The sequence below is a fragment of the Gymnogyps californianus genome, chromosome 14, assembly GCF_018139145.2.
Source record: "Gymnogyps californianus isolate 813 chromosome 14, ASM1813914v2, whole genome shotgun sequence".
In the NCBI taxonomy this organism is placed as follows: domain Eukaryota; kingdom Metazoa; phylum Chordata; class Aves; order Accipitriformes; family Cathartidae; genus Gymnogyps; species Gymnogyps californianus.
In genome coordinates, this window is record NC_059484.1 from 19260084 (window position 1) to 19283491 (window position 23408).

Genomic DNA, 23408 nt, shown 5'->3' on the forward strand with positions numbered 1-23408 from the left:
GGGGGGGTCAGAGTTTGTAAAAAAATGTTGTTGAGAAGGGGGCATTAGTCTTTCAGCAGCTTGTGAGTGCGGTCAGCTTGGGCACAATATGCAAAATCTGCTCTTCGGGGGCAGAGAATTAGTTACGGTTATTCCCATAGGAGGCAGCAACACTTCTAGAAATTGTTGGTTTCTCTCATTAAATATTTAGTAGCACTGAAGTCACTTGGTTCTTCGTAAAATAATAGCTACAATGACAGAGGGTATTTTTAATAGAAAACTCACTCATTTTCTAGTCATAGCCTTAATTTGCCTATTTCTTTTCACGCATCCTGCGAAACAATTTTTCTTTGTGATTTTTTTCTTCCCATTTATAGTACGCTTGTTTATAGTCAATTATCTTTTAGTTATGAGCAAAGAGATTCATGTAAAACCAGCTGAATTACCCTAGAATGCAACAGCTGGCATTGAGAAATTTCGGTTGCGTTCCCATAAAAATATAGATCCATTTGCACATTTGGAAGATATAAAAACTTTTCTAGTTGCGTTTTTGTAACTTTCTATATCCATCACCGTGAAGTAATCAGGGCAAGAGCAGCTGTGGCTCGCAAAGCGGTGCAAACCAGGTGAGCACCACTGCCACCGTGAACGGGCTTTGAAAATGTGGTCTTGAGGTGGGTGAAAACTCTCTCTGAAGGTAAACATCTGGTGCATCGGAGCCACCCGTCGGCCTTTCGAAAGACCCAGCTCGTTTTGCCAATGACCTTGTTGCCCAGGCTTTGTGCGAAAGCAGCTGCTGAACGCATCCAGTGATACGTAGTGGCGCAGTAATTATTTTCCAACACAGATGCTTAAAGTCACCCATTTCACAATGCACACAGAGGGATTTTAAATAAGAAGGATGCAGACTAACACCGGTAATCTTTGCTTTAAATGTTAAGCTTTTACCAAAAGAGTAGCATTTTAGCACGGCTGTAGACCTGAAGTAATTTCAACCATTTCGGTTCTATAGAGAACATATAAAAATCTGTTCAGACAGACGAAGAAGGGGAGCTGAATCCTATGAATTCATTAAACATGGAGTCCTTGAAATTGCCCTTCAACACCCATAGGCTGAAACCTACATCTCTTTTTCACTTATGAGCCATAGGGGTTAGAAGAGACTATCCCATCATTGCAACACAGACATAGAAAACAGATTGGCATAGCCTTCCTCTAGCAATGCATGGTGTCCATGATTTTCTACTCATCTGGTTAGGAAACATACCCATGTCAAGGAAAGGAGAAGACCAGCTTTGTAAGTACCTTTAAATATGCACAACTCCTTTCTTGAACAAAGCTGTATCCATACATTGCAGTCATCCTAAATGTGTTTTACCAAGGCCAAACACTGCTCTCGTGTTATCTTTTATGACTTCTTGAATATTTTATTATGCCTATGGTAAGTTTCCCTGTAGAGACGTTCATTGTGTCATAGATCAAGCAAATATTACTTTTTTAAGAATATTTAAAAAAACTGTATATATCTGTTCAGGTAAATATTCTTGAGGCTGGTTTATATATAGGCTGTGAAAGATGTGTAACAGACCTCACTTCTTCCTGTTTGTCGCAAAATATTGGAATAGCGTTCACTTGAAAAATCCCACTTGGACCTTCCAAAGATGTTCCCTTTCTTCCCTCTTCAGCCCAAGTTCTGGTGATGTGTTTTCTAAATTATCCTAATGGTTATATATCATACTTAGCAAATGAAGTACAACTTAGATTGTCCACACTACTTGTGAACAGTTCCAATGACAGTCAAATCTGACATTAAAGTGCTGCACATTTGTTACGCTGATTTTATTTTTTTTATGACACAGAAATTTTATATATACTCAAAAAATGTTTCAACTCATTTTTGCCTTTCAGCTCTGTCCAAAAGAGACTCCATTTCCTCGTCTGCAGTTTCTTTCCCACTCCCTTCGTGTTCTCCACCAATTCACAATTAATTCCTAGCTAATAAATTAATTAATCACAGTGATTAATTGAAATGAATTTAAATTGAATTAATGACCATTTAGTTATCCTATGACACTGTTACGACCCGGACCGGACAGACCAGAGGGCCGTAGAGGTTCTGGGATTCCCCCGGGCTAAATTAAGGTGAAACGACACCAAACGATCACTTTGAACGCTTTATTCGAACAATCCAAACTGCGGAAGGCATAACAGTGGGCAGCGTGGGTTGCAGCAAAACGTTCACAAGAAGAGAGAAAAGAGAGGAATAAGGAAAAAAAAGAAAAGAAAGAGGGGGGGGAAAGAAAAGAGATAGTCACCACCCTTGGATCCCGCGATGTCGGCGACGAGCGTGGCAATCCTCCGGTGATGGGCGCGCGCCCGGCTCTTTGCAGTTGTGTCTTTTATAGTCTAAATCTCCGTCCACAGTCACGCCTCTTGAAGACTTATATGGGTTCATTCTAGACAGTTCTCAACATACATGGTAGTGTTCCAGAGGGTTCTTCACCTACTGAGCATGTGCGGCCCATTGGGGTGGTGGTCTTAGGGACTTTCCAAGGAGCTACAAGCCCCCTCCTCAGATAAGCTTTGTGTGGCCTCTGGCCATATGTGGTGGGTTACCAGGCTGGTTCTGCCAGAACACAGGACTGCATACCCTCCGGCACACCCCCTGTGTCCATGCCAGCCAACTTCCCGCCAATGGCCCTCTTCCTTATGCAGACCTCTACAATGTTTGAGACATTGACAGACATTAACTCTTTCAGTCCCTCACACCACCCCGTGGCTCAAACATTGTCCATACAATCCTTGTCCAGGGTGGCGACTTCACAGACAGCAGAAGGAGGAAACACAAGGTAAGAGTAACAAGAATAGGCAAAACAGGAACCCACAGCCCTAACATTATAACAATATTCAAAAGTTACTTTCCCTAAGGTCTTCTTCGACCGTTGTGATCCGTACTTGACGAATAGATGTAATGGGGGATAGCAAGCGAGAGATCATACATCTGCCTATTGCAAGGCCCATTATCAAAAATAAAAATCCACACAGTATCATGAGACCAATGTTTACAAGCCATTTTCCCCAACCTGTAAGTCCCAGTGAGCCTGCAAGAGAGGTGAGCCAAGTTTTCGGATCCCAGCCGTTAAACCGATCCTTGGGCTGCATCGCTTGAAAAAGTTCTCCGGTTTTCTCTGTTACCTCTCTCATCTTCTCTCGCGCTTCTTCTATGGTGGTAGTTGCATTGTGTATGGTGAGACAGCATTCTCCATCGGTGAGATTTAACATTCCACATACACCTTGCTCCTTTAACAATAACATATCTAAAGCTAATCTGTTTTGCAAAGCCATTTTAGACACTTGTTGAACCTGTAAATTTGTTTCCCCGAAAGCATAACGGGTCCAATTGCTTAGGACGTGTACTTGCCAGGTCAGATTTTCTAAAACGAATTGGTGCCTTTTAAGGGTCACATATGGGGTAAATATATTCTCCAACATCAGAGATGTTGTCATGCCCCAGGTGTAATAATCAGGCACCTGAACTCCATGCACTGCCCACTCAGGTCGCGTCTTGGGTCCATCACTTTCCCGGCGCCTTCTGTTATGATGGGGCACTGAGAAATTGAACACTTTAGAAGGGCACATTGTTGGAACGCCGATGGTACAGCGTAAACCTGCCATTTCGTGTACATGCAGGTGTGAGTACATTTTCCCATTCGAACATGCCCAAAAGGTGCCCTGAGGGGATGGATATCTCATAGTGGAGCACGTTAATGGGTCATAGGATTTAGTTACTCCGATTCCTCCTTTCCACACAAGGTTCCACTTGGTTTCGTGGGTAAGTGTGACTCCACATTTTAATGCAGTTTTTCGACTGGTAATGGGCCCTTTACACCTGGGGTCTCTACGTTTAAATCCTGGTACCGGAAAACCCCAGCAAGTACACATATCCCGAATGAAAGTTCGCAATTCTGAGACATACCATGTTTCTATAGGGTCCCATGTTAACGATTCACAACCAATGGTCCGTGAACAGGTCATTAAGGGGGTGTTCTTATAGGGTAGGGGATCTATTTCCTGCGCATCAATTATATTGTCTGGATCAAGTAAAGCATGCTTAAGGGACCAAGCGTATTCATAGCGAGAACGATTCTGGTGGGCATAGCTACCCCATCTGCGAGGAATTTGAATACACCAACCTGGGGATAGCGGAACATTATATTCATGTTGTAGGGGTTCACCGTGAGGGGGAGGGTCCCACCAACGTACCAGATTACAAGGGATCTCCTCCTCCCGGGGACACCACTTCGAATTCAGTACAGACATGCAAGGGAGTTGCACTTCCTGGGGACATGCTGTCCAACCCTCTCGGGCTGCAAGGGTAGCACTCATAGTTCCTATGCAGAGCTGTTGCTTCCAGCATGTAGCCTTCCACATATCCCTCCAGGTCGTGTTAACTGGAAACTTATAGGCTACCGGAGAGGGTATGTAGTCAGCTTCCCACCCCAGAGAAGGTGCGTAGTCAGTTCCCCACAAACATTGTTCCTTCCAGAGAGTATTCTGAATACACTTTTGGTTTAACATTTCTAATTTTGAATTTAACACTCGTGAGAGATTTAACCAAATAACGGCAAATTTGAGACCCTCTGACGCGGACGTAGGGAGGTCCACGCAAAACCCTTGGTCTGTCCGATTCCAGATTCGGACGAAACCAGTAATCAATTCCCATGCCAGGTTGGGTTGGTTATTCAGATTCCCCGTTGATTGAGACAAGATTATACATTCACAAAGTAAGAATATAAACTTTCCCCACACCATCTATTCCCTAATAAAGAACAGCAACGGGCCTAACAGGATCAGGCAAACAATGCAAAGAATGACCCGCTGAACAACTGAAACCCTAAGTCCCACGATGGGCTTCTGTCAACCTGTAATACATATATTAGAAAGACGGGATTATCCATCGGGTGTGAATGCGATGGTCTTTCCCGTGGGCGTCAGTAGCCACCCATGTGTAAAGATTCAGTGGGGTTTTTAGAGTGAGGGGTACTTCCCCTATAGTTGGCAGATCAGCCAAAACTGGCTGTCCCGGATAATGGAGGGGTTTTTCTGGGTCTTCATCTTCCCTTTTTCCCGGCAGTGAAGAGGGGGGTTTCGGACAGAAAGCAGTGAGTTTGGGACATCCGTTCTTTCCCCACCTGTTATTAACTTTTGCCACAGCGTCCGGGAGCCGTGCAGGCCACCCAGCACTGTGCAACTTGAGAGCATGTTTTAATAACCCATTCGTTCTTTCTACTATCCCGTTAGCCTGGGGATAGTAAGGGGTATGAAATGTCCATTGAACTCCTTCATCCTTTGCCCATTCTTGAACCACCCCGGCAGTGAAGTGGCTGCCATTGTCAGATTGGATAGATTTAGGTTTGGGTAGGTAACTGAACCATCGCTTTAACACTTTTACCGTATTTTCCCCGGTAGCTCGTGCCACTGCTTCGGCTTGAACAAGGCCGGAGACGACTTCTACCCCAACCAAAATATACTGTTTTCCCTCTGATTTTTTGAAAGGACCTATGTAATCTACTTGCCAAGTTTCCCAGAGACCCTTTCCATCCCGTAAGTGGAGAGGGGGTCTTTGCAAGGGATGCCGCTCTAATCGGGTGCGGCACTGACTGCAAGCAGAAGTGATCGTGTTACACAGTTCCCGAGTTACAGGCCAGCCTCTGCTACCAGCCTCCCTGAAAAGATCTTTAACTCCTGAATGACCGCGTCTCACGTGTAACCACTCCAGCAGGCGCTCCCACTCTTTTTCTTCGGCTTCCACTGCCACTGGAGCTAAACGTGTCAGCGAATCTACCTGATTGTTCCAAATATGGGCTGGGTGATCCCCCCTCTGGTGTGCGGCTACCCATCCCACCAAGAAAGTCCCCTGCTTAGCAACCTCTAATATTTCCTCCCACCTTTCCCTCTGCCACACGGGTATGCGATTAACTTCCCATTGATTCTGTTCCCAGAAGGGGAGCCACTCGGTACATCCTTTGAATACAGCATATGAATCTGTGTAAATAAAAGTCGATTCTTTGTTCTCAGCTTCTCTTTTAATCACACTCCACACTGCCACCAACTCCCCCACCTGAGCACTTCCCTCCCCTTCCGTTACAATCTGCTCCCCCGAATCAACATGTAAGGCTACTGCCCGATATTTCCACACCTTTCCCTCCCTTTTTGAGGACGCATCAGTAAACCACACATTTTTCAAATGAGGTTCAAATGGAGGAGCTGGTTTTATAAGGGAAGGAGGGGTATCCTGGTTGGATTGGCTATCAGGTGGCTCCTGTATTTGGAGTACCTTAAGTGCCCCTTCTTCTACCCTTCGTGCATGACAATAGTGATCTAATTGTGCATACCATTTCCTGACTGTTTCTCGCTGTGCAACCCCCGCCGGGGGTGGGGTCCCAGCCAGCACTGGCTTCAGGACCTTAAAGGGCCCTCTCAAAATAATCGGTTGTTGCTTTGTGATTTTTTCAGCCTCCTGTAGGGCTAGATTAACTACAAAAAGACCCTTCTCCCAAATTGAATATCGTTTTTCAGCATCTTTGAAGCTTCTCGAGTAGAACCCGACAGGGCGAGTTGGTCCTTCAGGTCCACGCTGCCACATGTGTATTGATAGGCCGTGGATGGCAAAGCCCCGCTCAATATGGAGTGGATCAGTCGGGTGTATTGGCCCTAAAGCCTGGTATACCCCAGCCTCAAAGATCAATAGTTTTAAGGCTTCCTCATGGACAGGGGTCCACTCCCAAGAGGTCCTTTTCCTCGTCAGGTCATATAAAGGTCGAGCTATAATAGAAAAGTCCGGAATATGTTTTCTCCAGAATACCAGTAGGCCTAAAGCGTGTTGAAGCTCCCTTTTGTTACCAGGTGCTTTCACTTGCTGGAGGGTAGTTAAGGTCTCTGAGGGAATGCACACTGTTCCTCCCCTCCACCAGATGCCTAGAAATTTCACTTCAGGGGACGGGAGTTGTATTTTCCCTGTTGGAATCTGGAGTCCTAAATTTTCCAAATGGGTAATTATGTCTTCCTGAGTCCGTCCTACCACGGAAACATCAGGGCCACCGATTAGCACATCATCAATATACTGATATATTTTGACTCCTTCCCTGGGGGTAATTTGGGCAAGTTCCTGTGCTAAAGCATAATGGGCAATAGTCGGTGAATGACAATAGCCCTGGGGAAGGCGAGTGAATGTGTATTGTACACCTTCCCATGTGAAAGCAAAACGCTCTCTGTCTGAGTCCTGCAGGGGAACCATAAAGAACATATCTTTTACATCAATGGTTGCCAAAATCGGGTGTGCTTGTTCCTGGATGGTTGCGATTAGTTCTGCTATGTTTGGCACCGCGGCGGTTAAGGGGCCTGTATTGGCGTTTAGGTGCCGATAATCGACTGTTAGCCGCCATCTGCCGTCTGGCTTGCGGACAGGCCAAACGGGAGAATTATAGGGGGAATGTACAGGGATAATTATTCCCTTTTCTTTCAGGTCTGAAATCACAGGAGCAATCCCTTCTCTAGCTCCTAGAGGGAGAGGATAGGGTTTAACATTCACAACCTTAGACGGGGGTAATTCCGGCGCGGATTGTAACAGTCGCACCGTGACTGTCGGTAAACCAAACACCCACTCTTTTCCCTTCGAGTCCACCCAAGCACGCCCTCGGAGCAAATCAAGTCCCAAGATGTTCGTCGGCAACCTCCCCAATATCATCAAAACCTCTATCGGGGATTCGTCCCCAGGCAACCAGCATTTTACTCGAGCAGTCGATTGAGGTCTGGAATTTCCAAACACATCAGTAACCCAAATTCGCTTTTTATCCGCCACTATCCCGTAGCGGTTAGCCACGTCCTCCCGGAGAGCCGACATCTGGGCTCCGGTATCTACTAAAAAGGTGACTGGAGTTTTAAAGGGACCCAGGGGAAAGGTAATTAACAAGTCCCCTTTGTCGTTTTCTGTGAGCCTCCTTAAATAGATCCACCGGCCATCCCCCGGCTCACCGACTGGGGACGGCGGAGGGGGTTTCCCGACTCCGGGACGCTCAGATCTATCAATGCAGTCTCCCGGGGGGGGCGGATGGGATTATTGTTTCAGGTTCCCGGGATGGGAGAACAAAATCCTTGGGGTTTGAGGGAGATGGGGATTCCTTTATTTTGTCCCAGCTTTTCACCAAACTTTCCAGATTGGGGGTGGGTAACCCATCCATCACCTCCCTGGGAATCCCCTTTGAGATGCCTTCTGTCCATAAGACATATCTTTTACTATCAGGGGGCCGCGTCGGCTTCGGGGGTGCAGCTTTTATTCGCCCATTGCCTTCCACCCTCCTAAGGTCCGCCTTGGATTTTGTCTCTCCCTGGCCGGTAAATCCCATCCGTCTCCCGTAATTAATCAATTCTTGTGCCACCTCTCCCCATGTCGTCTCCGGGGGGCTCCCCTTCTCTGGGGTCGAGGCGCCCTCAACCGATCTTGTAGTTGCACCGCATATAATTTCAAAGCATCAGGTAATCCTCTTATAAGGGGATGCAACCTGTCGGGGTCTGCCACATATTGCATGGGAGAGGGCTGTTGCGGAACCAATAACCGGTCATGCATCAACTGGAGGCACGCAGTTTTCTGTACACTTTCTAAAATGTGCCCCGCCGTAGGCGTTTTAATCGAGAAGGGGTCTCCCCTTTCCATGGGATCCAATCCACCCGCCCAGTATGCCACTCTTTGGGTCAGGGACCAGGGTTCTCTATTGTCATTTGTGGTTAGAAAAACTCCCGGACCCCAATATCCTCTCGCCTCGTCCTCACTCAGCAAGATACGGTCACCCCCGGTAAGAGACACTCTCCACACATACTCAGTTTCAGTTTCTCGGGGGCCCCGGGAATATTTCTCCTGAATTTTACCCAAATCAGTGGGAGAATAGGGAATGATACGAGTGGTAACTTGTTGGGGTCCTCCTTGACCACCATCCACAGTCTCAGTTTTAATTAAAGGTCGCATTACAGCTCCCTCCCCGAGGGAAAATATTTCTTTTATACGGTCTAGATCTTTAAGAGGGTATAACGGTTTTGGATTTTTCCCCTCGTCAGAATCGGCATCCGAATTTTCTACAACAATTGGGGAGCGGATTTCATCTAATTGTTCCCGCAATATTCGCTCCCGCTCCAAAGCTTCCGTCAAAGCGGTGTGTAGCCGTTGGTTAGTCACCCGCTCGGCGGTAAGCTGATCAGAGAGATGTCTTGTCTCATTTCCTAATTGCTCCTGCAGAGCCCCCACCAGATCTTGAAGGGATTTTATTGTCTCCCCTTCCACGTGTTGGGCCATGTGTTTATTCCGTTGTGCTGCCACCAGAGCTGCTCCTAAAACCGCACAAACTACTGCCTTCCCCTTTCCTTGTTTCAGTTTTCGTTCTTTAGCCAAGGTGGAAATTCTGTCGGCTACCGCTTGTGGATCGTGCCAATTATTGTGGGCCCAAGTCATACCAGAGAGAGAAGGTCGGGCGCTATAGCCCTCTAACCTCTCCAGGAGAGGGGTACAATCTACAATCGGTCCTCCCAGGGAGGCCATTATGAGTGTACAATTATAGGGACCAGATCCCGTACTAGTCCTCAGAGGACTGTCTCCCCTGGTGTATGACTCCTCTCAGAGAGGGGCTTTGGTAAAAGCCTAGTCCCAGTGATCGCTTTAGCACCAATGAGGGAATCCTGCCGACTACGCCAAATTTGTTACGACCCGGACCGGACAGACCAGAGGGCCGTAGAGGTTCTGGGATTCCCCCGGGCTAAATTAAGGTGAAACGACACCAAACGATCACTTTGAACGCTTTATTCGAACAATCCAAACTGCGGAAGGCATAACAGTGGGCAGCGTGGGTTGCAGCAAAACGTTCACAAGAAGAGAGAAAAGAGAGGAATAAGGAAAAAAAAGAAAAGAAAGAGGGGGGGGAAAGAAAAGAGATAGTCACCACCCTTGGATCCCGCGATGTCGGCGACGAGCGTGGCAATCCTCCGGTGATGGGCGCGCGCCCGGCTCTTTGCAGTTGTGTCTTTTATAGTCTAAATCTCCGTCCACAGTCACGCCTCTTGAAGACTTATATGGGTTCATTCTAGACAGTTCTCAACATACATGGTAGTGTTCCAGAGGGTTCTTCACCTACTGAGCATGTGCGGCCCATTGGGGTGGTGGTCTTAGGGACTTTCCAAGGAGCTACAAGCCCCCTCCTCAGATAAGCTTTGTGTGGCCTCTGGCCATATGTGGTGGGTTACCAGGCTGGTTCTGCCAGAACACAGGACTGCATACCCTCCGGCACACCCCCTGTGTCCATGCCAGCCAACTTCCCGCCAATGGCCCTCTTCCTTATGCAGACCTCTACAATGTTTGAGACATTGACAGACATTAACTCTTTCAGTCCCTCACAGACACTCATATATCAGTTGGGTATTCTGACACTAGAATCACGGAAAAAATAGTCCCTGGTTGACAGCTCGTCCCAAGATCAGATGCATTTTCCGTTCATCGTTGAGGTTAAACAGCAGTATAATGGAAATACTGGTTTGTCTTAGTATTTCCCTCAATATTTTCACTTTCTGAATGAGTGAGAGTTTTTACTTAACATCTTTAACTATGCAGTTCAGTGACTATTTAGAAACCGTCCACTTTTAAATTGGAGAGAAAACTCACGAGTGCCTTAATTTGGAATCTGTGACAATAATTAACATATTCTTATCATTTAATACTTTGATTATTTTTTTTTACCACTACAAAAAAAAAAAATCAACAAAAGCCCCAAAAGATTTCAGTGGGCAGAGGTGGGCATGCCCGCAGGATGGGTGGGAGATGGGAAACTTGCAGGGCTGCTCGGTCACCCCTGCAGAAGGGGCTTAGCGAGGAGGGCTATTGAAAAACACGGCACCCGCCTTGAAGGAGTTGGGCCGTTTGGTTGTGTTGACCTCCATGAACACGGCTTTACCCGAGAGACACACGAGTCCTGATGACCTGTCGACAAGTACTTATTTACTTGATTTATACCATGATTAGGTCTTAATTACTAGAGTGCCCGGTAGTGTGCTGGGTACTGCGTAAAACGGATAAAAAGGCCAAGATCTCAATTCTGTAAGGAGATAACGGCTAATTCCCCGTATGACCCTACAGCAGGTCAACACAGTGAACAAGAAAGTAGGAACTGAGGCTGGGGGAGATGCAAGAGTTGACATGAGTGCTATAACCTGGTTATTCATCAAAGATACGGGCATGCCATGATGTCTGTATATTTTTTTCCCTGAGACCCCCTTAGTCCCTCCCCGTTCAAGGCTTTATTTTAAGTGAATATCCCTGGGGTTACATGCATACCTGTTGCTCTTCGTTGAACCCCTGGGACTGGGCCACTCAACCCCAGGGATTTCCCTGTCTGCTGTGTATTTTATGACTTGCCACCACATGCTCGGATAATTTCTCCCTTAGAAAACCTGGGGTAAGTCCTGCTTGTTCTAACGAAGCGCGTCCCACAAGGCGAGCCGCCAGCACCTGCTTTCCGTACCAGCTTACGACTCCCACTCTGCCTCCCATCTGAAACCTGCATTTATTCCCTGACTGAATGCTTTGCACGTTTTCTCTTGGGCTAACCAAAAAAACCACCCCCAAACCCTGCAATACAGTTAGGTTATGGCAAGCAAAGCAGAGATCAATGTTATATTTACCTCTTCTAGTGCTGCTACTTGCTCCTAAGAGCTCATCCCCCCCCAGCCCAGCAAGCCTCCTCTCTGCCCTCCCTCGCACGCATCCCCACTGCCAGCCGTGTCCTTTCACGACAAGGTACCACCAGCTGCTGTTCCCCAAATGCTTTAAGCTCCTTTCTGGATTTCACTCCTCCTTCCCGCTTCGTGCATCTCTACCCTGGGCACGTGGTACCCCAGCCGTGATGTGGGCACAGCCTCTGCCGCATCGCCGTGGTGTCCTCCCACCCGCCCGGCCGCTGCCTGCTTTACCCAATCCCCTCTGGAGCAAGAACTTTTTCTTTATATTTTTCCCTTGTTACTTTTTGAAGCAGACTGAAATAAAACACGGGGAAGTCTCTCCATGTGGAGACCAGGAAAACCTGTGTGTTTCTTTTATCCAAGAGAGGTGCGGCGATATTTGGTGTTGAGGACGGGACAAATTCCCAGCCAAGCACAGCGAGCCCAGGAATGTAGTGCTCCTCTCTGCTAGAGGAAGAAAAAGGCACCTGAAATGTCACCCTTTTTTTAACCTGCTTCCAACAAGAGGGTTGGTTCTTTTTTAACACTGCTCTCTAAAAATAAAGAATGAAATAGCAAGGCTATGAGGATTTTTTAAATGACCCTGAAAACAGAGAAAAAAGACAGGCAGGCAGGAACCTCACCTCTGCTCACATCTGGTAAAAATTAGGATGCCCCTAAAATGCAAAGGCGCTGACTCAGGGCTCATCCCGAGCGGTGGGACTGAGCTGCAGCCCGGGCTGAATGTGATGAAGGGGGCTGCAAATACAGAGCTGCAACTATTCATTTATTTCTTTATTATATGCAATGCAAGCTGGCTCTTGCAGCCCAGCCTAATGCATTTGCCAAAATACCTTAGATGCTGAAATCCCGTGGCTGCCCAGTACGATGAGGTGGGATTTACAGCCCGTACAGGCGGAGCGGGGTGGTTTGAGCATGGCCAGTGCAACTTGTGATGTTCTTGGCCCAATCTGCTCTCTGCACCAGCTGAATTGATGCCCATAACTCAGTTCAGTGGCGTGTACGGCACAGAAGGTCAGCCCTGCACAGCCCGGCGGGAAGATGTACCGGTGCCTTCGCGCGGTGCTGTTCATGACCCTCGGCACCTTGACGCAGGATGCTCGGGTGACTTACAGTCCTCACAGACATGACTGGCTAGTAAAGAAGCTCTGGTTTCCTTTGGGTTTTTTTTTTTCCTTCTTGTAATTGTATTTGTCCCTCATTGTAAGAAAAAAGAAAATTCCTGAACAAGGGATGACAGCTCATGCTAGTGGCACAAAACTCAAAGGTGAACAAGGCTCTTGCATGTCTCATCTTAAGTTTGGGAAACATGGAGGATTGTGGGTCACACTTTCCAAATGCTCGTAGTTGCAAGACAAAAAGCAAGACCAAAAAAAAGTCATCATTTTTTTTTAACCAGTTCCCAATACCAACTTAAAAAAAACCCAAAAGAAAGAAAAAAGGGCCCTGCTGTGGTGCTTCTACCATGCAAATTGCCGCTGCCTAGAAGCTTGTTTAATTAAGCACTTCAGCATCTAACCCCTGGCAGTCTATGGTGTCTCTGACGCTTGTCCAAAACCATCAGATAAAGACAGTAAGCGCAGCAGAGAGCAGAAAGCCAGCTGCGTCTAGTAAACAAGACAAGCACTAAATCAAACAAGAAGTCCATCCCAGTTTACGAAGGTCAGAATACTGGCTTTTCCAGAAGTAAAACTCAGATTCCCAGATTAGCAAAGGTTTCTCCCCACAGTTGCATGTGCGTGATGCCGTGCGTGGCTTGATGGCCGCATCGCTCTCTGCGCCATCGGGTGCCCAACCCAAGAGCCACGTGCTTTCCAGTTACTCTTTAAGTTACAAGAAGAGGGTGCAATGACGGCTGGCACCTCAACCACCCCGTAATCATGGCAGAGCAGAGAGTGGAGCGTTACCTGAAGAGATTTCTTTTTTACTGCAAGGAGTATTGCAGGGGGAGGGGTTTTAATGTTTTATTTAAGACCACAGTAAACTCCATGTTAATTGACTTCCAGAAAGTGGAGGGAAGTTTCTGCGTAGGGAAGTGCATAATTTCTGCAGAGGATTTGCTTCAAGGGCTTGCAAAGCCTGATCTGAGCGGGGTCAGGCAGGGAGACCAGGCTGGCATCTTGGACTCCCAACCTCTCTTTTCTTTAGGCAGGTCCAACCAAGCTAGCAAAGAGTAAGAAGGCATCTGTTTTAGCTCAGCTGCACCCTGCAGGCCAGTACCTGCTGTAAGGTGTTTCTGAGTTAACACTCATGCAGAATTTTCCGAACACCAGCCCTGAACACCCTGTTGTGCAGACCATCCAATATGAGCAGCTATATTATATTTATCTGTATTTGGAGTGTTGCATTATTTTTACATGGAATCCAAGACAATTGCTTTAAAATATAGTGTCAAAAATACTGGTGGACCACAAATAGAGGCTAACTACCAGCTTATTAATTACCCTCTCTAGCATCCCTTTCTTTCAAGTGGCTGATCTGAAATGGTCTATATCCCATCTGATAGCTAAGCTTCGGGTTGTTCTCTTCATCCAGCTCATCAGCACATCTAGTCCTAGTGCAAATAAAATTCCCTGCCGTGTCGAGCACAGCTGAACTCCTGCAGGAAGATACCACATACTGACACAGACAGCAAGCGCCAGCGAGCCCCGCTCCCTCGGCAGTTTTCCAATTCCCAAGCTTGCTCAGCACAAAGTCAGCTCTGTATTAAACACAGCTTCAGCTTCGAAGCTGGCTGACTCTGGCATCCAACCGTTGGCACGCAGGATGCCATCTTTATCCCATAGCCAAAATTACTCAGTATTTTCTCTCTGTAAAATTATTTCAATCCGGTAGATACATCAGCTTCTTTATGATTTGTTAAGTAGATTTTATTCTCTCAAGGCAAGGCATTTTCTCAAGCCTGAAAACTCTTTATGTGATTCTTTTTTCTTTTTTTTTTAATTTTCATATCTTCAATAGCCTTTATTTTTTAATGGGGGAAGGGAATGCAGTCACGTTTGTAGACGACATCCTGGTGCGGCGTTGCCCTTTCTCCCCTCACATGTGGACCACATCGGCAAAAATCACAGCGGGTACTGGCAATTTCTAAAACCAATAGGACAGGAAAAATGCTGGAGCAGAAAGCATCGTCCTGCCCTGCATTGCTACCACCACCAAAGCAATACGGACCTGCGTCATGCCCTGTGGCCAGCAAGAGTGGAAAAGCGTGCCAGAGCCCACTGCCGAGTTAGCTAAAGTGTCTTGCATGAAGCTAAAAACCGTCTCCATCAGACACGTAGTGTATAGCAGAATATCAAACGGGGGAAAGGGAAAAAAAGAGGATTGATGTAAATATAAAGGTTTGGGGAGGTTTTAGGTTTAGAAAGGAAAGCAGCAGTTGCAGTGCTGGTGGTCCGTGGCTGGTCCTTCCCCGCGCCCATCCAGTGGCTTCGTCCAGCCCCATGTGCTGGAGCACTGAGCCTGGCACCACTGTCCACCCCGGCAAGGAGGTGGCGAGGCGGTTAAAACAGGGACTTCATGGAGTCAGTTTGCTGGATACTTTATGTTTGCGTTGTTTAAAACAGACTAACTACTGGTAGCTCTGAGTGTGCGTGGGAAAATTAACAGCATCCCTGGAGTGTACTAACTACGCTGTTCTCGCCTCTGAAGGCACGAAGCTTTCCCAAGCACAGGACATCCCAAACGTCCTGCCCCTTCTTCATGGACAAATATTGGGGCAAACATATGGCCAAAAATAATAACCCAACAAATTATTATTCTCTCCAAATAAAAGGTGAGGGGACTGCTGGCTAAGAGCTTTTTTATTTCTTTCCCCAAACTTCATTGAGGACACTGAAAACTAATGAAAATTTCTGATTAAATTTGAAAGCTATGGCTGAAGAAAACAAAATTCAAACACTTTTGTCAATACCTGAATCATTAAGAGCAGAGAGCAACTTTTTAATACTCATTTGCATTTTAATAGACAAATATCTGCCTCTTTTGCTGCAGCTTTATATTTTGGACATACAAGCCTGTGATCTGCCTGTGTGGATTCCTTATTCATCCTGGACTTCAACGTGTCCTTTAAGTCCGTCATGAAGCACGACTCTAGAAATAGCGCCAGGAATCTCGAGGGCAATTCCCACCCCGCTACGGCCGTGAGCCGGGCGAGGGCGCGGGGAAGCCTTCCTCCTGCCCGCCGCTCCGGGTTGAAGCGCGCGAGGGGAGCTCAGGGACCAGCCGCAGCCTTGTAGGGCAGCCGAAGAGGAGAAGTAGCACAGCTCGAGCGAAATAGTACAGGCAAAGCCTTAAGATAAATGTATGAAGTGGCCTGCTGCTGATGGATCAGGGGCTGTTTTCCAAACTGAGTGGTTTTTTACCTTTTCTCTTTCTCCTCTTGTCTCTGAACAGCATTTCCAGCTGCTCGTTCCCCCCACCACTGACTTCATCAATCTCTGAAATCTCCGTGTGCTCCCAGCTCTCACCAAAACCAGGATCCTGCACTCATCCTGCAGACAAAAGCTTATTCAGCAGATGAATCGAAACAACCCCACAAGACCTGCTGAAAAAGCCTCGGGAACCGTACTAGGTGGGCTTGGGGTGGTTTTTCTTTTCCCCTTGATAGAAGAGCCTCTACATAGACAGGCTAATTCACACGCTGGTGTCAGCGGTGCACTGTCCTGTACGTACACAGCTACAGCATGCCAACCCCACATCCCTACCCTTTAAGACTTGCTAAAAGGCCGGTTCATTTGTCTCAAGACAGACGACTAATGATTTTCAGCACTGAACGCATACACTGGAAAATGTGCAATGGAAAATAAAAATCAGCTTCGCCTGAAAAAGCCTCCTCTTGTAATGCTTGTACATGTGAATTTTCCCCCTTATTTATAAAATATATGAAAGTATTTTTAATACACCAACTTTAGTAGAGATTTGTACCAACACAGTATTAGTGTGCAACATTTGAAATACGTTTGTATTTACTTTGATGTGTTATATAGTACTGCTCACACAGTGTATTTGCAGTAACCCGGTCTAGAAGAGGAGGGGCAAAAAAGAATCACACAAAGTGCTCTCTATAGATACTGTCAATGCTCTTTTTCTGCAAATTTTACAATAAAACTTGACAAAAGCTCATGCTGACAGTGTCTGTTTTATCCTTTGGGTGTTAGGATTATTGATGACAGGATGCTGTTTCCTTTTTACACTGGATATAAGGCTGCAATCAGTGGCTTTTTAAACTGTGGGTGTATTCATTCAGCTGAAATACAGTTGAAGTGATGAGCAGGGCTCCTCTCCACCCTAAAAAAGCAGCTGAGTGTAATTTCTGTATGTATGCATGTGTTGTTTATATGCACAAGTTTATAACGGTATATTTGCAGCTGGGAGCTTGCAGATCCAGACTGGACAAATAATACATGGAAAGGTGCAGGAAGGGCTCGAGGCGTGCACGGGATCTGTCACCTATCACTGGCAGGGATGAACTTCTTTCGGGAAGGTACCGTGGCCCAGCGCAGCAGGACTGCAGTTCGGCGTACCCTTTTCTAGTGTATTCGCACTGCGAAACTCAGCCCGAGCCCTGTGCAATCCTACAGCAGCTTATGGGATTGCGCGGGCTGTAAACCAGGGCAGCCTTTGGCCCTTGCTGATTGATTCAGAGACGTCAATCTGCCTTTCTGGGTGAGCTGTGCAGCTTACCGCACACTTCTCCGGGAGCCTTCGTCCTCGGCTTTGCGAGGAGAGCGATGAACAGCCAACACCGTACCTGGCACCGGCCCCTCCGCAGATCGATCTGGTGGCAGACCTCCTAAAAGCAGTAAGGTTGGGATAGGTGAGCTCCCGGTTTTCTCATGCACAATGTACTACAGCTCTATGGGTTTATATTTAAGATCAGCCTGCCATGTCTGTGTATTTAATTTATAATTATAATTTTGGCCTGGGAAAAATTAGTCTGTCTTCACATGGAGCTATTGTAACACTGAGACACAGATGGCTGATTATCGAAATGTCTAATAGCATCTTTGTAATAGTCCTAAGGCAAAAAAAACCACTTTTGACAAGCATTATTTGCTGAAACAAATTCCGTTTAATTAAGACATGAAGTCTGCACTGAAAGACATCCTAGCTTGTCAACAATATTAACTGCAGCATATACTGCTAGAGGTTATGCTTTGCATTAAGGCTAAATGGTAAAGGACAGGAGCTTTTTGAAGGATTTCTTAGGTTTTCCTGTGTAGCAAGGCTAAGCTGGTCATTTTTCTTGAACACTATTTTGCTTTAGAATCTCAAATCAGTGCTGATGAGAACACCCAACTTTACAGCTTTGGAGGCTGAAATCCTCTCTGTACCCTAAAAACTCATTTCACCAGCACGGGCTGCTCTGCATGCCCTGCCCCAACGCCTGCAGAGCCCTGACATCCCTGTGGCTGGGTGCACGGGGACTGGGTCAGCAGGACCATCACCACTCATGAGTGCTTCTCATAACAGGAGGGGTGTTAGCAAACCATCCCTCGTGCAACCACATCAGCTGGACAATACTGCACCGGAGACTCAGCAGAAACCAGGGGCTTAGTCCCAGGGACGCGAAGGTTGCTGTGCACCTCTCGTTGAGTGAGACTCGTTAATGCACGGAGGAGTTATACACAGAGCCGGCAGCTCAAGGTCCGCAGTATTCCATATGGCAGTAAAATTATTCAAGGAGAAATTATGCAGATAGTCAACATGTTCAAGCCGCAATGACTTACGCTGAAAACATCAGCACAAGTAGCAGTCAATTTGTGTTGCGGTCAACGAACGCAGCTTCACTTGTTTTCTCCTGTTAGAGGCCCCAGGGGCTCAGGGGCCTGGGATACTCGGGGATGCTCTAATAAACACCCTAAGCTACTGCTCTTGCATCGGTATGCGACAACACTTGGAAGTTAGCAGGGAAAAAATGTTCAGTAGTAATAGCCATCGTGCAAGGGGCACAACGCTTCATCCACCAGCAGTTCATCCACTAGTTTTCTGGACAGACTAGAAGGCATTTTAATCAAGGCAGGATGGTTTTGGCAAGTGTAGGAGGAATAAGGGCAGCAGAGAAGGTGCCATTTTTAATTACTGCTGTTTCGACTACAGGCTGACTCCCAACTCTTGCTGCTCACTCATGGTTTCCTTGGATGCGATGGGAGCTGTGGAGTCCGGCTGCTTTGCAGGGCCTGCCTCTCCTGGGCCAGAGCAGGAAAATGCACCGGTCCATGTTATCATTACAGAGGGGAAAAAAGGACAATTAGCAGATGCACTTACCTGGCGTTATATTGAAAGTAAGAGTACAGCACTCTTCAAAGCAAAACCGGCCGCTGTCCCTCCAATAAGCTAAGAGTCTGCTGGTTGTTGCAAGCCAGATTTTTACAACCAGGCTTACATTGATTAGCAACTTCTACTGACGCCTTACGAGTGAGAGCAGCAGGAAAAGGTCTCCTGGTGCAGAGTCCAATGGCCACAGTATCAGATAAAATGGACTCTGGATAAGACAGTAGTTTGGGGAGCTATAATCAGGTTTGTGTCAAGCATCCCTTCAAAACGTCACCAAAGCAGGATGGAGGCTGATACAGTCTTCACAAAACCTTGCGTGGTGATACAGAATATGTTGAATTTGTGTTTATTTAAACCCTTCCAGCAATAAAATGAAATCCACTGGCAGTTGTTTCAAAGTGTTTCTTTAAGTCAACCAAACAAATCCCTGAATTATCATCTGCAGCAAACAAAATGCAGACACACTATTAAGCCAGGCTGTAAATATCATTGAAAAGCACACTCTGACCAATAAATTAGGGCTGTGATGGCAACGGTGTTAATGCAAGCCTGGAAGGAGACGCTTACTAAGGGCAAATAATGTATTTGTGGTGTTGCAGGAGAGGGGAGAGAGGCAGCTAATGGATGCCAGTTGCGTAGCACACATTGTTCACAAAACCGTTCAGACCGCCGCCAAGTGCCTCGCGATCGATGGGTGGGTGATAGCTGGGAAGATTTACACTCGCTTTCACACCTCCTCGGGAAGGCTGGGATGGTCCAGAGCATGCCGTGAGATTGCTGAAAACTCAGTGCCAAAAAAAGCCCTGGGTCACCCAGCCCTGGCAGCAGGCTGCCGGTTTCCAGACCTTCAATAAAGTGAACGTGGCATCTTCCAAGGATTTGCTGTCCTTTCCCGCTGTCAGAGGGAAAAATATTTGTTAGACGAACTCTACAAATGGGTGTAGCGAGCTGTCTGCTGTGTCTGGAGCTGGGAGCTGAAGGAGCACGGGAGCCTCAGCCGCCGGGATTGTGGAGGCTGCTGCACGCAGCCGGGGCTCCGCCAGCCTGGCACGTCCTGGGCTTCGTGTCTGCTCCAAAGTCACAGCCTGCCGCCTCCCGCCCGCTATTTGCCGGCATCGTTTGCTCGGCTGCGTGAGGTGGAACAGGCTCCTGGTGTAACAGCGTTCGGAAGGGCTGTGACACGTTGGCAGCACCCGCCGGTGGGTCTGAGCTCCGGTGCAGGCAGCTCCGGCACCAAGGGTGGAACCAGGGCTCCGGCTTGGCACGTGTCACCAGTGAGCACTGCTGCTCCAGGGGCCCCAGAGCCGCACCGTTCACTGGGGGGGGTGACTTTTCCAGGTGACAGGGACAGGACACCATCTGATTACTAGAGCTATGCTGAACGGAAGAAGAAAGCCAAGAACAGTAAGAATACAACATTATAATCCTTTAACAGATCAGGACATACTTCATGGTTTCCAGCAAGCTTCTACAGCAAAAGCCCTCTTTTTTTTTCCCTTATTTATTTACTTCTGCTCTTGAGGTTAGATTCAATCAAAGTGTCAGATGGTTCACGGACGACAAGAAAGCTTTGCAGGAGGAAACTCAACACATGATGGAGGTTTCAACCTCGCAGGACTTACAGCAGAGGGGTTCCCACAGGCAGCAGAATAAAGCACTGCAGGTGTCCCCCCACCCGCTAAACATGAGAAATGTTCGTGAGAGCCCTTTGCTGCTTGGGTTTAGGACTGGATCCCATGATGAGATAGATGGCAGGGGTGACGTGACTAATGCCACCTCATGGAGTGACTTTTGTGGGGTGAAAGAAGGGACAGGGACCTAGCCCTGCTGCAAAATGTGCACGGGAGCTGCCTGGGAGATGTTAATCCCTGCTACAGGCACATGAAAAAGTGAAGCAGGGAACAAGCAGCAGTAATGGAGCTCACTGCAGGATTGGCATCTGCCAGTCCGACTGCTCTGCGTATGAAGCGCAGATGTCCTTCCACCTTCTGCCTCACTGGGCAATATTTCATGGCAGCAAGCTGCTTTCCCTTCTCTGTGCAGCGTCCAGAACAAAAAGGATCAGAGCCCTGACTGGCTACTGGCATAAAAAATAATTGGAAGGAGCAATGGTCTTCTGAATATGGAGCAATCAATAGGAATACTGGATTTGCCAATATTTTAGGTATTGGTGAAGGCAAAGCCATTTTCAAAATGGAAAAAAAAGAAAAAACATTTGTACCTGCAAGCCTTAAGATGGCTGTTAGCAGTATTAATAATCTGATCAGTAATGGCTTCAGTCCAGCATATGGGGATTTATGCCCTTAATTCCCTTCGAAGATAAGGTACTGCAGGGTAGGTGAATCCCTACTGAGATGTGAAGCCAATGTCCTGCTCCTGGACAGTGTCAGTGTGCCCTGTGCGCCCGAGCCCTGGCCGGCCAAGGGGTGAACCAGCTCAGGGACTGTGCTGCTGAGCCCAAAGTTCATCAGCTGCAGCACCAGTTTGTAGTTAACTGCAAACCCGTAAGTTTAAATCAGCATGCTTTGTTCTTTTTTTAAGATGCTTTATGGTTACTACATGGGGCATGCGATTTCATCTTCCGGCGGTAACAGATACTCTAGCTAAGTAGCTTCAGTTCAGTGAAGATGATGTTTAAATCTTCATTAAACTCATCATTCCCATAATAAATATTCACTAACAAATAATATTTTTAATGTCTGAGTGGGGGAATTTTAAGTTATTTAATCATTTGTCCCATTTTATTTACTATGTTTTTGGTTGTGCCATCACGTGATTTAATTATTTAATGACAGAGCAAGGCAGCAGCCTCTACCATATATTGGTAAACCACAGAAGTCATATATGTCACATACATTAATTGTTACTATTAGGACTGTGCAAAAAACATCCTGTGATGACAAAAACATCAAGAAATAATTCTTCTTGTACCTTTACTCCAGAGGCAAAGACTGGATTGTGGTTGTATGGCATAGCTTGGGGTTACACGCAGTCATAACCTTTGAGGGGCAGTCCAAGATCACTAGTTAAAAATAGCCATATACAAATATAAATAAATCCAGCAAATACTATGGCAACTGGAAGTGTGGCATAAACAGATTACACTGCACCCTCCCGTGCCCTGGCAGGTTTGATCCGCACAATCCCAGTATGGACCCGTCAGATGTTACCCAAAGGTGGCCCCATGGGTACCCCAGGACTGGAAACCTTGACTGCTGGTTCCACTTTAGTAGAGCAAGTCTCACTACATTGACTTGATGTATGAGTGCACGAAGAAGTGGGAAAAAAATAAGGAAATTTTAGTAGAGATAAATAGGAGTTACAACGCTGTCATCTCTAGCAACTTTGGCGTTTCAATTCATTAAAAGTCCAGACAAATTAGATGTTTGTATTCATTTAAAATAATTTCTCCTCTTTGACCTAGCTTAATTTATCATTTTACATCTTTCTGCAGTGCTTAGGAAGGCTGCTGTTTAAATGAACCCAAAGGAATATACAAGTAAAATATTAAGTAGTTATCATTAACAACACGGTACATTAAAACCCCGCACCATAGCTTCCCTACAGCTATTTTTGCCAAGCCAGACACAAAGTATTCTCCTACAGATGTAGGATTTGTATTTCTTGCAGTATTAAAGCCGAGACACCTTGCGACAGTGTTTTCACAACTAACACATCTATCTCAGGAATTTAATTGTAGTCACTGCAGAGGAAAAGAAACAGCAAAGGGGAAATCCTGCACTTCAACTTCGACTAATCCTTTCTCAAATTTTTTTTTTTCCCTAATAAAAACCTCCCATGGTTTATTTCTGTCGTTTTGTATAAATTTTGGAATTTTACCTGCTTTTACAAGTAGCTACATTTTGGTGATGATAAGTGCTATTTATAATTTTGTACATTCAAATATTTTCAGAAAGGAGAGGCTGGATAATCAACAAGCACCTACCCGACCATGCATATCTTCAATTTCAGAAATGAATTTTTGTTTACGTCAGCCCAGGGCGTACTCTGACAGGTCCAACACACAGTCACATTTAGGCACTTGTTGAGAGTTACAGGTAACCCAAGAGTAAGGCTCTCTCGTAACTGCGGTATGCATTTCTCCATCATCAGAAACAGATAGTGTCAATGAAGGCCACATAAATTATATTTATCCAGCGGGCTTAAGCAAAGGCATAAGGAATCCTACTAAGGGTTTGGTATCTTCTTCTTAAATGACATGTATTAATGTGGTTGTCAGGTGGAGAGAGGGATAAGGAAAAGATACAGGACTTCCCCAACATCTTGAGCAAATCAGGGACAGAATGGAATAAACTAGTAAAGACAATACAAGTATTAACTACATGAAGGTGATGTTACTACTTTATTGCAGTGCT

The 23408-nt window shown here is 46.4% G+C and overlaps 2 protein-coding genes across 2 annotated transcripts; both read right to left on the reverse strand.

Annotated features, from left to right (window-relative positions):
• Positions 1-2140: 2140 nt before the first annotated feature.
• On the reverse strand, positions 2141-10409 carry LOC127021836 (uncharacterized). Its single transcript, XM_050905107.1, has 2 exons — positions 9966-10409; positions 2141-4901 (listed from the first exon to the last, which is right to left on the reverse strand). The coding sequence occupies exon 2, from the start codon at positions 4789-4791 to the stop codon at positions 2887-2889; it is 1905 nt and encodes a 634-aa protein (XP_050761064.1). The 5' UTR covers positions 4792-4901; positions 9966-10409; the 3' UTR covers positions 2141-2886.
• Positions 8091-9956, reverse strand: LOC127021837 (uncharacterized). The gene has a single exon (XM_050905108.1). It carries the CDS (start codon positions 9566-9568, stop codon positions 8402-8404), a length of 1167 nt encoding a protein of 388 aa, XP_050761065.1. The 5' UTR covers positions 9569-9956; the 3' UTR covers positions 8091-8401.
• Positions 10410-23408: the final 12999 nt, after the last annotated feature.